At 35.0% G+C, this 17,472-nt stretch overlaps 2 protein-coding genes across 7 annotated transcripts in view; one reads left to right on the forward strand and one right to left on the reverse strand.

Annotated features, from left to right (window-relative positions):
- The window catches only part of LOC134554742 (putative polyketide hydroxylase), a 56,146-nt gene that overhangs the window by 32,603 nt on the left and 6,071 nt on the right, over positions 1 to 17,472 (forward strand). The gene's annotated exons all lie outside the window — the stretch shown is intronic.
- The window catches only part of IDE (insulin degrading enzyme), a 60,082-nt gene that overhangs the window by 31,581 nt on the left and 11,029 nt on the right, over positions 1 to 17,472 (reverse strand). For all 5 annotated transcript variants that reach the window (XM_063405595.1, XM_063405596.1, XM_063405597.1 and 2 more), the window contains exons 4-13: positions 16,562 to 16,731; positions 14,328 to 14,450; positions 12,847 to 12,959; positions 12,279 to 12,441; positions 11,579 to 11,671; positions 10,947 to 11,038; positions 9,502 to 9,582; positions 7,417 to 7,520; positions 1,292 to 1,394; positions 198 to 320 (exon numbers count right to left, since the gene is read on the reverse strand). In XM_063405595.1, coding sequence (XP_063261665.1) covers positions 198 to 320; positions 1,292 to 1,394; positions 7,417 to 7,520; positions 9,502 to 9,582; positions 10,947 to 11,038; positions 11,579 to 11,671; positions 12,279 to 12,441; positions 12,847 to 12,959; positions 14,328 to 14,450; positions 16,562 to 16,731 — 1,165 coding nt within the window. The remainder of the gene's footprint in view (positions 1 to 197; positions 321 to 1,291; positions 1,395 to 7,416; positions 7,521 to 9,501; positions 9,583 to 10,946; positions 11,039 to 11,578; positions 11,672 to 12,278; positions 12,442 to 12,846; positions 12,960 to 14,327; positions 14,451 to 16,561; positions 16,732 to 17,472) is intronic.

Here is a 17,472-nt window from a genome sequence, read left to right on the forward strand (position 1 = left end):
AGAACACAAACTGTCATAATCCAAAGTTCAGCAAGAATTAACCTTCTACTGTCTTCATAGCAAAATATTGAAGTTTTGTACTTTTTTGTTTACTATACCTTGGAATATGAGATGATTTGTATTTTAAAAAACAGAGGAATTAAATTCTAACTTCCCAGAAGGTTATGCAGCAAACAGGACAAATACAGACAGTTTACCTTAATAAGGGCAGGGTACTGTGTTGCATCTTTTTCCAATGGCAAAATCTCAAAGTTTGTAGGAATAAACTCATTCTTCATTGGAAGCTTGAATTTCCCATTCAGGTCAGCATTTTGCCATTTCTAGATCAACAGGAAGAAACAATGAAGATATGCCAATTTCTATTTAATTAAAACATATATGGACTTATTTATTTTACAGTGAAACTAAAGATTTAAAAATACATTCCACTACCTTATGTGTAAATATTATTAAGATAACAGGGCAAGAGAAAAATAGCTGGGAAAACAAGTTGGAGTAGGCGATCAGCAAGACAAATTACTCTTAGAAGGAGGATGACAGACAAATAATTTTGAAAAGCTTACAGCAGAGAGGAGGGTGGGTTTGTATCTTATATTTTCTGCTACCATGAACTGTAAATGAAGATATTAAACTACACATTTAACCAAGAATTCTAATCAATAACATAGGTATGGTCAAGCTAAAGGAAGTGTTTCTATGCAATGTCTGTTCAGAGCACATTCAGAAGGTTCAGTTCAGCCCTAAGTTAAATTTTACAGCCATCTCTTCTTAGAAGATTAGACCTATAACAAGTTTCAACAAGGATTTGCCCACCTCCTTTTTTGGATTTTTGATTTTTAAAATCTCATTTAACTGGCAAAACATACTTGCTTTCTATGTTGCAAAAATCAACTTCAGAAACAGTTACAAATAACAGGTTTTAAAAATTCATTTTTTAAGTACTGATCAGTTCATTAACACATAACAGTTCTAAGTTTTTACAAGTTAATGCTTGCATTTTTACACAGCCACTGCATATTAGGGATCTACTACAGAAAAAATAGTGTAGCATTTCCTGTACTTAACATGGTTTATAACCACTAAAATATATCCATCCTATGCAATAAACACTTGACATCTAAAGACTAACATAACATTCTTACATCCTTTAACATTAAACAGACTCGTATGATTTTAATGCTATAAAGAGCAGCTGATTTAAGTTCCCCCTTCAAGTACATGGAAAATCAGATGAAGAATTTACCACTGACTTTCATTTGCAGATATTAGAATGTTACAAATCTTAACATGCCTTAATAACTTCATCAGAAATTGCTTCTTGCTTGTACTGTGTTCCATACCACTCTTCTGTCCGATCAGTTTTTCCTTCAAAAGACTTGGAAACTATTGCAACTCTGAAAACAAAGAGATAAAACACTTTGGCATGAGTAAGTCTGAGAAAAGACTGGGACATTATTCTAAGCACTGTTTCTGCTCCATCACCGGAATACCTTTATTTCTGCACACAGTCCATAGACAATTACAGGGTACAAGAGCACATGGAAGTATACTGAACTGTATACATGCCAAGGTTACCCATGAAATCAGGTTACCACAGTCATTTAATGTCACAGCTTTTCTGAAGTGTTACAACCTGGGGTTTCACACCAGTAGTGCTGCATACAATTTCTATTTTTAAGACTCTGTTGTTGTTCCGGAAAACAGAAAGCAGTTCTTGTAATCTTCTAGAAAACTGATGAAGCAATTACATTTTCTATACCACCTATATGAACATCCAAATAAATGAAAATACTGATTATAGAAATTTTATTCCAGTCCTAGTGTCACAGAATTGTAGATAACCCCAATTTCAAAGAGACTCATAAGGATCATCTCATGTTCAACTTCCTGCTTCTTGCAGGACACCTAAAACTAAACCATGTGACTAAGAGCATCATCCAGGTGCTGCTTGAACTAAAGAACACACCTAAAGAAGAGGAATCCAGAATAAAGAAAATTACAAACTTACCAGTATTTTGTTAGCAGCCTACATGATAGGTATCAAGAAAATTCCTTTAAATCTACTGAACAATGTACACCACAAAAGACTATTCAGTGGAAGTGGCTAGCTTCAAGAGTAATTAGATGTTTGTAAGAAATTTGAAATGGTCAAAAAAGGTAACACAATTACCTCCTCTCCTGGACATGGCTGAACACCTGCCTGCCCCTGGGAAGCAGCAAATTGATTCCTTGCTTTGCCTTTTTTTCCTGCTTTTGCTCTTCCTATTAAACTGTGTGTATCTCAACCCAAGAGTTGTCCAGCTTTTACCCTTGTGATTCTCTCCCTGACCCCACTGGTAGGTGGGGGAGCAAGCAGCTGTGTGGGTCTTGGCTGCTGGCTGGGGTTAAACCACAACACATTTACAAAGTTGCTAAGAGACTACAAAAACCACAAAGTCTCTTAGAATTTCAGAGAAATCTACCAGGTGCTCTCCTGCAGTAAATAAATAAGAAGAAAAAGTAGTAAGAGTCGTAAGTGAAAAAATTATCCTAATAAAATTTCAATAATCATATGGTTAGAGCAGCAAGACAAAGATGCTTTATGCTGTCTGTTACTCAACATTTCCTCCTCCTACCCTTCTCCAACATATTGATGCTCAAGCAGTAGTGACATTCCAAGCACCCAAACATTTCCTGCAGGAACATACTAAAATTCAAGAGCTAAAAATAATCATCTACTCACTACAGAAAACAAAACCATGGAAATCAACATTGTAATTCTTCAAGCAGTTCTGCTTCAAGAGATGCTTCTGCCTTTCCTTTATCCCAAATCACTACTGGAATGATTACTGACATTTTGAGCTGTCAGAAATATACCCACAACAATAGAAACAAATCAAAAGGCATTTTGTCTGCCCAAGAATTCCAACTTATGACAAGACCAACAGGAATGAAGATGAGGACACAAAAAACGAGAAGCACTGCCAGCAGAAATACTATGCCATGCAGGTATTTCAATATATTGTAATCCATCTCTAAAGTTACCAATTATCTAACATTATTTTTGCTTTTCATTTGTCTCTTGTGCTGTATAGCACTAGGAACATCCATATGTTTTAAGTCAGTGTGGAAATGCACTGGAAAAGCAGGACAGGCAATCAGCTAATCCTCAATAGGACCTGCTTAAAGTTTATTTTAGGCTTGAGCCATTCATGGATATGGAACACAACAAACTATAAATGTTACTACTGTATATTCATTCTTGTACATGCAAACTGCTGTGGTCTCCAATTTCATCAAGAACCATGGTTTCTATAATGTGATACATATTTAGTAAATACTGTTTTGTTTTTCCACTCTCCTGAAATCTAAATTGAAGCTACAAGTGAGAAATCCAGCATGTTTACCTTCAGGGTGAGCATCACCAATTGCACTTTGCTGAGAGTCTGTGAAATTCCAATAGTTAGAGATTTCTCTATCAACATTTTTGGCACTCATTTTATTTTTCTTTCCTCTAGGACAGTACTAGAGCTGCACTTCTGCTATCAATAGAGGAAAAAAGCCCACTTACTTTCCAGGGGAAAATGTTCTTTAGCTGCTTAATCTCATGAGTCGCTATCTTCTTAAATTTTAATAAGAGCATTTATTCTGCAGATGTTGAAGGGGAAAAAATGCCTTGGAAATGATAGGAAAATTACATTTTTCAGCTAAGATTGCGACACATGCCAAGTCTATTCCCTTATCTTCACAGATGGTTGGTAAAACCCAATACGGTTTGAAAAAGTAAAAATGATACTTTCATTTTAAAAAGTTTCTCTCAGGGAAATTAAGACACTAAATGCAACAAGAGATGCAAGAGAATATGAACACTTTCTGTTATGGCTCAGTCAAATGGAAGCACATGCATATTCCTACCATCTTGATGATATTTTTTTGTGTGTGTGTGTGTTTTTTAAACTCAAAGTTTGTTAAGAATAATAATAATTGAAAAACTATACTTTTGAAAAAATCACTAAATGAAGTTGCTACAATATAGCTATGCCAAGAGGTCCTTAGTATAGGTGAATGAAAAAAAAATTATAAATAAAACCACAATAGAAAGAAAAAATTCAAATCAATGCCAACTAAACTACCTCAAGACAGAATGTATGCAAGACAGAAAAAGAAAAAAAGAATCAATAAAACCAGGAAAATACTGCCAAACAACAGGCAAAGTTAGGATGTGGCACATAATAATTCTTTTATAAAAATGGAGAACAGAAAGGTAAACATGAGCACACATATCAGTAAATGGTGGATGACCAAATTATAGATCTTTAAAGCAGATGTGCAGAGGTTTTTTTATTAAAATTGCACATAAAATTGCTCAAGAAAAGACAAAAGAAGGGAGCAGGCTACTGAATTGGTAATTCATTAAATTCACACAAATACAGATGCAATTTAAAAAAGTTTAACAAAGGGACCCTTTTACTAACATCTGTAATCTCAACTCAGTGTTTCAAGAGAGCTCACTAAAAATAAAATCCACAGTGCCTTTCTTGAATCTTTGTAATGTACCATGAACTCACTTTTAGTAATACTTAAGTAAATTTCCCCTTCCCAAGATAATGTATCCTGCCACCAATTTAAAATAAAAGGTACTATAAAATCATATTCCCTGTTATATGATACTATACTTTGAAGGATCTTAGTTAAGCAAAAGATTTTTAAAAATTGCCATTCATTTCATTCTACTTCTAATTTCACAGGATACGTGCTTAAAAAGTATCCAAAAGGAATACAGAATACAAGCTAGCTTTTTCCTTCAGCCAAATGAAGATAGGAAAGTCTGATTAGCTCAGGTATTTAAACATCTGATGGCACAAATAATATATTTAATTCCTACTGAAATTGACATTTAAATCCAAGAAAATTCAGCTTCCAGTATTATTACAGAAGGTACAGAGAAGCATAACCATAACTTTCTAGTCTACACTGAAAAAAAGGTGTCATCTAGGGCAGTAGGAAAAAGCAACATGACATTTGGGAATCCTAAATTTGGGTTGATGTTTTGCATTTCCTTTTATAAATTATACTTCTTGAGAATACAAACAGTCTGAACATGGAGAGAACTAAGCTGTGCATGTACAGTTGTTGTGGCAAATACAAACACCACCTCAGTCCACACTTAACAAGCAACACAGTTCCCATTACTCTGAGCCAAACTCAAAGCACGCCTGCTGCTCCATCATTACAGACCTCCTGCAGGCCTCATTCCATCCGTGTCAGAAGAGCACTGCTTTGCTGAATTTGGCTGAAGAACTGTATTTAATCAGTCTCTGGACAGTCTCTAGTTCATAAGTATTTACATTTAAGCCTTAGCAGGACAGCTGTCAGCATAGCTGTGGGCACTTAAACTTCAGAGAAGTAACCCGCTTGTATTTATTAACTTTAAGCCCTACTAAAATACTTGCAACAAAGACCATGTAAAATTTAACAGTTAACTGAAGAGGCCATAAAACCAGGTTTATTCCAGTTCTGAAGTCCTTTTTTCTCCCAATATTTAGCACCTTTTTAATACAAAATTTTAAATCACACATTTCTTCATCTATTAAATGACATCTAATTCTTAAGTTGGGTAAAGTGAAGAGACAACATTATTAATTCTGAAGGAAGATTAACCATAGCATACACCATCCAAAAAGCACCAGCTAGAAGAAAGCAGGGTGAGCCACATGACATTTAAAGCCCACAGAGACCCACAGAAGTTACTAATGACCAATTCTGAAACACCTATCTCCATTATCTGAAGGATCAAACTATTATAGATTGCTAATACACTTAAGCTCATCTTCAGTTCACATTTGTTCTAGATATGTTCCATCTTGAAAAAAAATCTAGTTTTTACTCCAAATTAATCCACAATTCCAAGTGTGGAGAAAATGTCCATTTACCAGAAGTCACTCTCTGTCAAATGGGAGAAAACTGACATAACTCTACAAAACCATTGTATGAAGATACATACCATAGCAAGCTATTATCTTCTTTGGTTACTAATGTTTCAAGCATGCTACACCTAAAATCTGTATCTTTTTAGAATTACTGTTTCCTCTTTAATTAGATCCTTGCTCATCTTGCTCTTTTCTTGTCTGACTCCCTTTTATTCCAGCAATGGACAAAGAGGAATGCAGAACTGCAAACTGCAGATAATGGGCCTACATTACCTACAGCAGAAAAACATTGTGAAATAGATGTTTGCAATGTAACTGAAAAAACCACACCACATTCTTCTAAAAACCATCATCACTTTCTTATGCTTCTGGCCACACTCCATAGACTTGCATCTTCTCCCTCTACCAGTATTCTCTACACTTTCTTTTCTCACTTTTGAACTAGGTTCACTATGGCTGTCTTATGCTGAAGTACTGACAGCTGGAAAGAATGTCAGAAGACTGGCACAGCCAGCAACAGGAGTATCACAGAAAAGTGGAGAGTGTCTGTAACATCCAACAGCATTTGACAAGATAAAGAATCTATGCTTGGATGTACCTGTACTAATTTCTTCCAGAAATCTTTCGATGCTTGAGTAAGAAGATGCTTTGGAAGTTCTCTGGGCAGTAACAAAGACCCAATTTACATTATGAATCAGGTAATATTGACTGTTTTCTTGCATTGCTGAGAGCTACACTTCAAAGCTATGGGAAGCTATAATGAACATCAGAGCTCATTCACACCTGCACCTTCTTTACTAAATCACATCAGCTCAGGTTTACCTATTGCTTGTCTGCAGTTCTAAAACCATTGAAAAGTTCACATTCATGTGTAATGTGGCTAAGCTTTCTACAGAGAGCAAGTAATTACACATTCTCTGTGCTAATCACTAAAAACAGTGCTCATATGTTAGAAGCATCAAATTTTAAAGAACTTGGGTGGTAGAATAAAATGAAAATACATTCAAAATAGAGAAGTATTCAATACTTTAGGAAAGAGAACGGGAGATTTTCATTAAAGTATTGTTTGTTCAAAATATGATCTCTTGACATAGTCAAGCTTCAGCTGAAGTATCCCACACACATTACACACAGATGCACACCCACACACAAAGATATAGGCCCTTCTTTAAAGGGCATTAATTACTATGGCAACTCCTGTTACTGATATAGGCACCTCCATCTATTCTAACACTACTTGCATATCCCTAGAAACACCAGAACCCCATGACATTTGCAAACACAGTTCATAATTCAAGTTTACCTGACTTTATCCAATAATTATTTGAAATACATCAGCCTCTGAAAATAAATTAACATATATCTAAGACCTTCTCATACAAAGAAGCATAGTGAAGATTTTTCAATCACATTTACTTTGGAGCTGCAAGAGATACCTAAGATTTTGTGTTTCCATTAGTTCATCTGCTTTCTTACAATGTTTGTGTTAAAATACAGTTTAACTTACCGAACATTTTCTGGTCTCAGTTTATCCAGTACCATCTCTATTAAATCAGGCCTGAATTCTTCAAGCAGATATTCAGCAGCCAATACTTCTTCTATAGGATAATACTGAGAAACAAAGCCAAGGAATATGTGGATGAATTAAACAAAACAGAGCATGAAAAAGCTATGGTTCAGCAGAGGAAACAAAAGCAAACACTTCTGGTCACTAAATCTGTACTACGTTGGTAATTTCAAATTAGGAGTGTATAGGATGTTTTAAAATCTCTCTCAAAAGTAGGCATTCTAACTATGCAATCATATTTTTCAAGTATTACACAATTTTACATACTGTATATTTACCATTCTTCTATCTTAGAATATTTTATGTCTCAATATAAAAGTCATCCACCTTTAAATGGTATTTTGATTAAATAAAAAATAACATGGTAAATGCTGACCCCTGCAGGATATTTCTGAAGATAAAAGAATACCAAATAGTAGAGTGCATTTGGAAAAAACAAAACATAAATAAGCAAAACAAAACAAAGAAACAAAAAAAAAATAGGTGTTTTTAGGGCTCTGTAATAATTCAACTCTTATTTACAATAATTTAGAGGAAATTGTATTTCAATGTGTAAAAGCATAATAAAAATTTAAACACTTTTAATGCTAATATTTTGTTTAGGGTTAAACTGAAAATCTCTTAAGGTACATGGCAGCTTAGAAAAAAAAAGGCAAAAACTCATCTGAAAATGATTAATGTGGTTGACAGGAAAACTTTCTTGATAAACACCTGTTTACCAAGGGAAAATCAGCAGGTGACATAAGCACCAAGTACTTGCACTTTGCCATACAAGTGTACCTTTTTCAACCAGAATTATTACAAAATGGCTTTCTGAATTATCTAGATTATAAAAAAATTACATTGGAATGGTTTACAGAATAGAGAGTAAATCACAAAAAGGATTCTGGAAAAGAGAAAGGGCGGTGGAGTTCAAGGACAATGAACCAAACCTGTGTTATTAAAAATTCAAATATGAATGCTAAAGATCCACAATTTGATACTCATTTAACCACTAAAGCAGAAAACTACCATTCATACTGCAAAGCAAAACAAAGACAGTAGAAAAAAAAAAGAGTCCTGATTCAATACCCTGCTCTTTGGAACACTGCTGGCAACTTCCTGGCCTGATTTTTGGAGACAGCAATTGTAATCAGAAATGATCCAATGAACAGAAACCACTGAAAAGCTGTTTCAGAAGTCAGAATTCTCTTTGTTAGATATTTTAGACATTTGACAGAACAAAAGCAAGAGACAGCATGCCAAGTAGGAGCTCTTTAAATATCCATTTACATGTTTTCAGCCAAGTCAAATGCTTTTTAGCAAACAGAAAGAAAATGTGAAAATTAAACATAATTTTAGACTTTACAGATTAAAGGTCTACAACCAATAACAGTAATTCCTGCAAAGAAACCAAAAATTTCTCTGAATAGATGCAGACATTAGCTATGCAATGAAGAATGGCTGCAATACATAAAAGCTGCATAATTTCACTAGACAAAAAAAGAAACTCGGCAAATCCCCTAAATCTCCCATCAGCACAAAATGAGGGAATTTTGCAATATGCATTAAAGACCAAGTAAAGCTACATGATGATTCTTTCAGTACCAAGATGCAATCACATCAATAAAGTCAAGCATTTGTAATTTGCAATCATAATACAAACATTTCTGCTTACTGCAGTATTTCAACACTGTGAACTAAGGAACACAGTGTTTATGATAAAATATTTTATGTCTAGTATTTCCCTAGAGAACACTCAGCTACCAGACAAACACAATGGCAAGGTACATATGTCCTAAGAAACACTGAAATAGATCAGACAGCACCTCCAGTTACTGCATAATCAGTTCTACCAAGTACAGAAGTATAAAATGGTAGAGTGAACAGAACGTGACTTATTGACTGCCAAAACTAAGGCCTATGCAACATACAAGAAGTGCAAAGACCTTCACATATGCCTGTATTGATTAAGTGGATAATCAAACACATTGTTAAACTACTATTAGAAAAGACAACCAAACAAAAACAACCCCCTCCACTTACATGCAACATTCCTCCAAGCTTTGATGTGTAACCTCGTGGTCGTTCCTTATCCTTAAATCTGAATGCCACAGCATTTAGATCCTAGAAAACAATGTACGAATGATTAAAGAGCATAAATTAAAGCCTATTTTAAGAATAATTATTGGATACTTAATTCCTTTTTATAATGAAAGAAAAGGAAGTACTTTTGCTGTATCCTTTTTAAAGCAGACAAGTAATCTAACATAAGTTTTCAGTAATATTCAAGTTGCATCAAACTCACAAATTTGTGATAGTCTCATAATATGAAGTGTTATACAAGTCTTGTAAGTCATTTTCACACAGCCTCATCTATCATATATTTAAATTTCCTGATAATGTGAAAACACACCAACTCTGATCTAACCAGTACACAGTTTTCCAATGCAATGTTTGTCATGTGTTAAACCAACTGAAGCCTCTCTCTCTCTTCCTTTTCTCTTCCTTTTCTCTTCCTTTTCCTCAGTCAGCCAACAGTAAGTTTAGAGACAGAATTGTGTTTCTTTTTGCTGTCTCAGCCATAGAAATAGAACACATCATTCTTTGGATACAATGGCAAGGGTGAATTAAAGAGATCTAAGACCTTTAAGCCAGTGAAAAGGACAGTCCATCCTTCCATGAAACCATGCGGAGAGACTGATGAACTCAACAATTCAGCTGAAAGCAAACTCAGAAAGGTTCTTTTCATACTGGTTTGCCAGCTGTCTGACTCACCCCACAGTCCCAGGAGTGCTGGGCTGAGAGAAGAGGAGCAAGGGGAAGGCACAGGGATGAGACAAAGGATGGAACTACCTTTTCCAAGCCTTGTATTTGCTTACTCTGTCAGTGAAACAAATCCACTGAGACTTTTAGCAGAGGATAGTAAGACCTGAGACTACTTTCACTGCTATACAGTGTCAAAGTGCATGAGGCAAAGCTAACCCAGCTGCAGAATTTCTACTTTCAGAGAGACTCAACAGTTTGGATCAAACAAAGCTGAGATAGAAAGAGATCTTTACCCAAGCATATGTACTGAATCAATGACACCACACCATCCCTACTGTACAATCTGACACATGAAAGAAGGGAGGGGTAGAATAGCAGCCATTTCAATTTCCAGTTCAATGTTACTCCTCCCAGTAAATGTTCCTCCCTTTTTCAGTGAAGACTAAGCCAAGTTATGTAAAATCCTTGTGGACAGAGCAAGATCCTTCTTTCTTCACCTCCATTATGCTATGGTAACTCCCAGCTCTGAAAGAGCATTTCCCACCTATGTTGAGACAATGTACTCTGAATGTATCTGTCATTTGTGTCACGTTGCATCTTAAAGATTAATGAACTTAATTACCATGTGATTATTAAATGCTAGTTACAAAGTCAAATAATCTAGTAATAAAAAGTTTGTAAAAAAGACAACCACCACATATGGTACAGTCCCAATTACTTACCTTGCACTCTTGGAAAACCCATTCTTGAGGTCCTTCTGTACGTAGTTTTTGAATATATTGAAACATGTGCAAAATAATATCTTCAACATGCACTGAAAAGAAAAAATACTTAATAATTCACTCAGTTCTGCACAGAGAAGAAATTTATTGAACACAGATACGGTTTTATTTTTAATTACACTTTGATACATCAAGATCTTTAAGTACATCTGCAATCCCACCAACAAAGTTAAACTTGCTTTTCTCAGACATAAATTTAAGAAAAGTGTTCATGTCTCCAGCTAATTCCAAGAACTGCGCTGAACATGTCTTTATATAAAAATATTGACTTACAATATAATTTAACTCAGGTCTAAATAGTATGATTAAGTAGCACACAAAGGTATTAACAGCTCTTCTTTTAAAGAAATTTATTTAAGGTATTTAATTAACTGATTTAACATAACCTTAAGTTGATTTCTTTTATTAGGTGAAGTGTGTTAGCATACTTAGAAGAACTAAACATAGAATAATAACAAGTTAATTAAAATAAACTGGCTTTCAAGCTATAATAGCAATTATTCTCTTCAGATACAAACACAAAACGATCACATCAGCAGTAACACAGAATACAGACACAGTGCTTCACTTACAAAGGCCTTCTTCTGTCAAGTCCACGTTAATGATGAAAAACATGAAACCTCTAGCACCTTCCTTCTGACCTCCAACAAGAGTATTTACCCATCCTATGTCATTAAAAAGAAACTACATTACACAAACAAATCTATAACAATTTATGCAACTTTTTGCATGCTTCAGCAACGTAACTTTTTAAAAACCCATTCTGACTCATTTACATGTTTTCCTTTACTTCCTTAATGCCTACAGCAACAGCAGAAGTTAAACATAACACAAGTCAGAACTATCTGATTTTGTACTCAGAGTGATATGACAAACTCAGGATCATCTGATTACGGCATAATTTACTTCTGTTTGGAACAGTAAAATAGCGAAATGTACATCATTGTAATCTTCCAGACATTAAGGGACCTGACCTAATCTCAAAGTTAGTGACAGAATGGACAAGATCATTATGCTGAAGTTCATATCACTCTCTAATCAAGGCCCATAAAGGGGAGTCCAAGAAATAACAGCCTCAGCATCTTGAGTGACTGTTATCTACTTATTCCTATCTGCTGCAGAAACAAAAAAAAGCACAAAATTACTCAGAGTTTAAATTACCCAAGATGAAGGCTTTAACACATAGAGGCCTATTTGAAGTGAAATGTAACTAAACTTTTAAGAAACTGTGTGATCAAACATTTTTCAATTCTCTACCCTCCACGGACTTACCTTTGGCTTTAAGCTCTGACAGAAGACTCCCCGGGCCTTCATGCCCAATCAGATGGCCAAGGTAATGGCCAGGGTTTGATTTGTAATACTTCTGAAGGTCTGGTATAGGAAATGTGACATAAAGATTTCTGATGTCCTTAATGGGCACCACTTTGTAAAGTTGCTGAGGGGAAAAACAAACAAGGAGACCCATAAACAAAGGGAAACTCATTCACTGTACTCATGTCAGGAGCATGTATCACGTTCCCTTTACACACACGCATTACAAACATCTCCCAAATCTCTAAAGTATCTAAAACTTAGGGCAACACTTCAGCCATTCAGGATACAAACAAAGAAAATTAATTAACTCACAGTTGTGTACAGCTGCAACCAAATGTGCAACCTTTACTATTAACTATACAAAACTATACTCAGCATGGAAAAGTGGGTGGAAAATCAATAAAGAAATATGGAATTTAATAGGGAAACTGACAAAAGACTAGTGAAGCACATAATGTACTACTGAAATATAAAAAATAACATTTAAAATCTACACTCTGGATGGAAGATGTATCTCTATACACACCCGGAGATGCTCTTCTTGGAAAGGATGCTCAGGAAACTCTGGTATAGGAACATTTTTATTCTCTACTTCTGAAAATAACTTTACCACTAAGCAAGTCAGCTCATCCAAGGATTCTAGAATAAAGAAACATTAGGAAAAATACAGTCATTATCTAAGCATTCTGACAAGTTTGGGTTTTTTCTATTGTTTGGGAGAGTCATGAATTATACAGAAAAGTAGCTTTAGTGGTGTTATGATTTTTAATTTCAGAAAAAAAATCATATTTAAATTTTGAACTGTAACATGCTAGTAGCACCATGCTTATTAAAGGAAGCCTTCAATCATGATTAAAATAAATCCTGTAACTGAAAATCTACCTTTACATTTTACAGATTAAACTAAGCTAGAACTGAAAGATGCATCAGATACTGAACACTTAAAAATAAACATTTCACAAAAAGTTTAGGGGACACAGAACTACAGCTGCAAATTTTCTAGAGTGAAAGCAGCTTCGCCATAACTTGAATTTTCTTTAGCCTCAGCTCATGTCCAGTACTTCAGGTACACTGTGAGCCAGGTCTATTCTTAGCACCCAAAACACACACACACCTGTGACCTGTTCAAGCACTTCTCATTTTCCATCCATTCTAATTTCAGTCTGTGACTGCAGCACTTTATAAGAATGAGAGAAGACCTTTTGCAGAAAGAATACAATGATGTGCATTAACTCACCTAAACTGACCTAGATCATTTCTGTTGAAATTCTGCCTTCAAAATTACTTTCTGCCTCAAGAAATGCATTTTGGAGCACTTCTCAAAGTAGGCATAAGATAAAGATTCTTCTGACAATTTTTTAGTAGAAGACTTCCAAGGTGGGCATTGGAAGAAACAAAACATCCATTTCTTGAACATCTCAAACTACAACCTTAATCCTTGAAAGATTTCTAAAAGCAGTTACCTTGTTATCAAAACAATCCCAGTTAGACTGAGAAAGCAGAATCTTTCCTGCCCAATATATGCATGCTCCTACACTACACTAACACAACTGTGCAGGAGAAAAAAACTAACAAAACTATGTAAACCAAGAGGGTTCACTATATATTAAATTTTTTTTGAACTACACATTATTCTATTAAAAACCATCAGGTTTTATGCATATCAGCAAAATAAACATTCATTTAATCTTTAGGACGGATTTACAGTTGCCAAGGTGACTCTTACTGAAAGTTTCCATATAAAATCCCTCAGTGGACTTGCTTCTGATGAGATAAAAAGCTCATTTTCCTCCATTTGTACTCACCATCGGAGCATTACTGTGAAACACCATACAAACACCAGTCTGCCAGAGCATTTTCAAAAAGCAAACACTTTCCAACACACTGTTATTAAGCTTTTGGCAAACCCACATAAAATATCATCTCAGCTGTTGAAGGTTCTAAGCGGTTAGAACCTTCATTTATTTTTTTTCAAGTATAAAATCTTAACCAACAGAACAAACTCACCTCTTCCTAAGACACAAATAGCCATTAAATTTGATGAATAGTATGTAGAATGGAACTTCAGTAGCTCTTGCCTTACATCTATTCCTTCTTGGGTTGGTCTAGTTTCCAGAGTGAATTTGTTCCCTGTAACATAAAAACAATTAACAATATTTGATGTTTAACAATATTTAATGCTTATGAGCTTACAGATCAAAAAGAAATATATAAATTAATCAGACTGCTTTCCTTTGGATGGATAGTAATTTTAAGAATAATCAATATGCATAATAAGAAAACTGGATCAATACTGTCTTATGTTTTGAATATTTTGTCTATATTCCTCACCATCTGCAGACAAATTAAATGGTGAAGTTCTAGACAACCTACTCTGTTTACTCCCACAGAATCAATAGATAAGTTAAAATAAAATAACATAGTTAAAGTTTCAGTCAGTAACAGTGCTGTTACAGTACTGGAGGACATTAAGAAGGACAGTCAGAAGACACCTCACAGATGTAGGAAAACAGACACCAGCCAGTGCAGAAGTGCCTGGAAAATTACTTGGCACTGAGGATAATAATGGAGAAGAATCACCATCACAAGCACTAATTCAGGGAGATCAGTGAATGATATCTGGGGAAAAACACACACCCTTAAAAAGAAAACTGGAAGGTGCATTTGTTTCTATGGAGAGACAAGGAATAATAGAAGGTTTGCTGACCAAAGAGGCTGCACAGCAATGAGGAATGACCCGAGGCATCAAATGGAGTAATTCCCCTCCTCTGCTAGATTAGCAGTATCTCAGCTGATCAAAAGGAGACAATAAGGATGCCAAATGCAGCGCAGTTGCCATCTCTTTGGGTAAATAAAAACCATCAGAGCTGAGCTCTACTTCTGCAAAGTCATACCTACTGGAAGGCTATGTGCTGTAATTTAATTTCAGAATCAGAACCTAAGGAGAAAGGAATGTGACTATTACTGTTGAATTCGAGCACATTTTGGGTATTCTCCCCAAGAAAACATTTCACTTGTGTGAGCTAGATAACCTTTTAAACTGTACAAAACTGTTCCTACAATTTCCACTTTTTTTTTGTGTGCTACATAAAAATTAAATAATGTCTTCAGTAACAGAGATTACAGAATGTACTTTGAACACCTGCCTAATAATTCACAACTCCCAAGGCATTAAAATTTACCTGTTTGGAGAATGGAGTTATAGTTTCACTTCTACAGACAGCCTCTCTTTACTGGTCAACAGAGCAGCACCTGCTCTTGTGGCAGGTGGATACCAGACCCATAAATATGCTCCTCATCAACAGATGTAGGTACATCTTGTCTTTTTAGAGACAAAGGAAGAAACCACTGCCCTAAAGCCCACTATCTGCTCTCCCATCCTCCTAGTGTACCCAATATATGAGTCAATTATTCATAAAGCAAACTGACCCATCCACAAAACACATTTTTGAGCACATTATACTCAATGATTAATCAGTTCAGTCTTGTTACTTTGAAGGTCTCAAAATTAAATTCATGTAGAAAATAATGCCTATCAAAAAAAAAAACACCCAACATTTAAACTTCTACCAAAGCATCAAATCTTTGTGGTTTTGTCCAGAATTACGGTATCTTAACTTTAATGCTTTTTGACATGAGGTTTTGTGGTGTTTATTTTAAATTGTTACTAAGCATTCAGTGAATATTTTAGCCTGAACAAAAACCAAAAATACAGCTGTAGGATTGGGATTTGTCCAAGATCATTTTGTCTATTAGTCTCTCTACGTTGTGCTCAGTGGTTCAGATTTTGTTTCTATATTCCTACTCAGTAATTTTCACAGTATTTTGCTGATCCTTCTGATTTGACCTAGTCACTGACATCTAGTATAAATGCAATATTAAATAACAAAAAGCATTGTGGCTAACAACAATTTAAACACAATTTGTTCACTTTGTTATACACAAAGACTTAACAGTACCAAACTATGACAAATCCAGTAAGTGGAAAACAGCACTCACTGCAGTAATTATCAGAATCATAACAGTTGCTTCAACATTTTACTCAAAATCTTGGATCACTCTTTTTCCTATGCTTTTGTCTAGCTCTAGCCTATGTTGAAAAATGTGATAAAGCACCATAATAAACATGCATGGAGAGGAAAATAAGAGAAATATTACAGTCTGTCTTTAGCAATTTTATATAAACAATAATACTATGTGTGTTATACAGAACTCCACTGGATAATTGTATTCTGACAAACCTGTTCCAAATTTACTGAAGGGATGGTTGGGGTTTCCAGTAGCCTTCTCCAATTGAAACAACCTCCAGGCATCATTCATCAGATTCTTCTCATGCTCAGAATCAACAGCGTTCACTTCCCTATCTTTGCAACTTTCATCAAACAGGGGACACAGGAAAAACTGGGCAAATCTAAAGAGAAAAAATTTAGTTCAAGTCAATTGTATCAATTGTAACAGAAAAGTGTAAAGCTTGGTACCTCCTGAAAACAGCTGAATACATTATTTTTTAATGCAGAACTTACAAATTCTCTAAGTTCTGGCACTGATTTAGTGTCCTTATTTCTCAATTTCTTTTTTCATAAATGCAGACAACAACATGTTCATCATACAAGGCAGTACAAGAATCAAAGGCCTTACATCACAATTCCCACAGTGAAAATTTCTCCTGTTCTGAGGTTTAGCTGCAAGAGGCTCTTAATTTCACCTATCAAGTTAGTTGTGTCAGACATCCAAGGAGAAGCCAAAGAGAAAACTCACTCTACCTCACTGACTACAACACCTTTCAACTTCTGTCCCCTCCCACAAAACACTGAGATTTCCACAAGTTTCCTCTACTAAGAGAATCCTTAAATATTTCCGGACTTCACCCTTGTTTTGCTGTCAATAAGGATCCCATGGGAAGCACAGCATTTGATTGCACCATCCCAGTATTTGCACAATACGTAAATTCATGATCATATTCTGTGTCCTACATTTCCAAAAATATTCAAAAACACAACACTTAAACGTCAAAAATTCTGTCTCAATGAAGAACTCTCCCAGATGAAAAAAATCTGAGTAAGACTTTCAAACTGAAAAATATCTGGTTATCAATTTTAACAAAATATGTTTTTTACCCTTTTTTTATATCATAATGGTAGAACTATCAAAA

Source organism: Prinia subflava, chromosome 9, assembly GCF_021018805.1.
Source record: "Prinia subflava isolate CZ2003 ecotype Zambia chromosome 9, Cam_Psub_1.2, whole genome shotgun sequence".
NCBI classification, from domain to species: domain Eukaryota; kingdom Metazoa; phylum Chordata; class Aves; order Passeriformes; family Cisticolidae; genus Prinia; species Prinia subflava.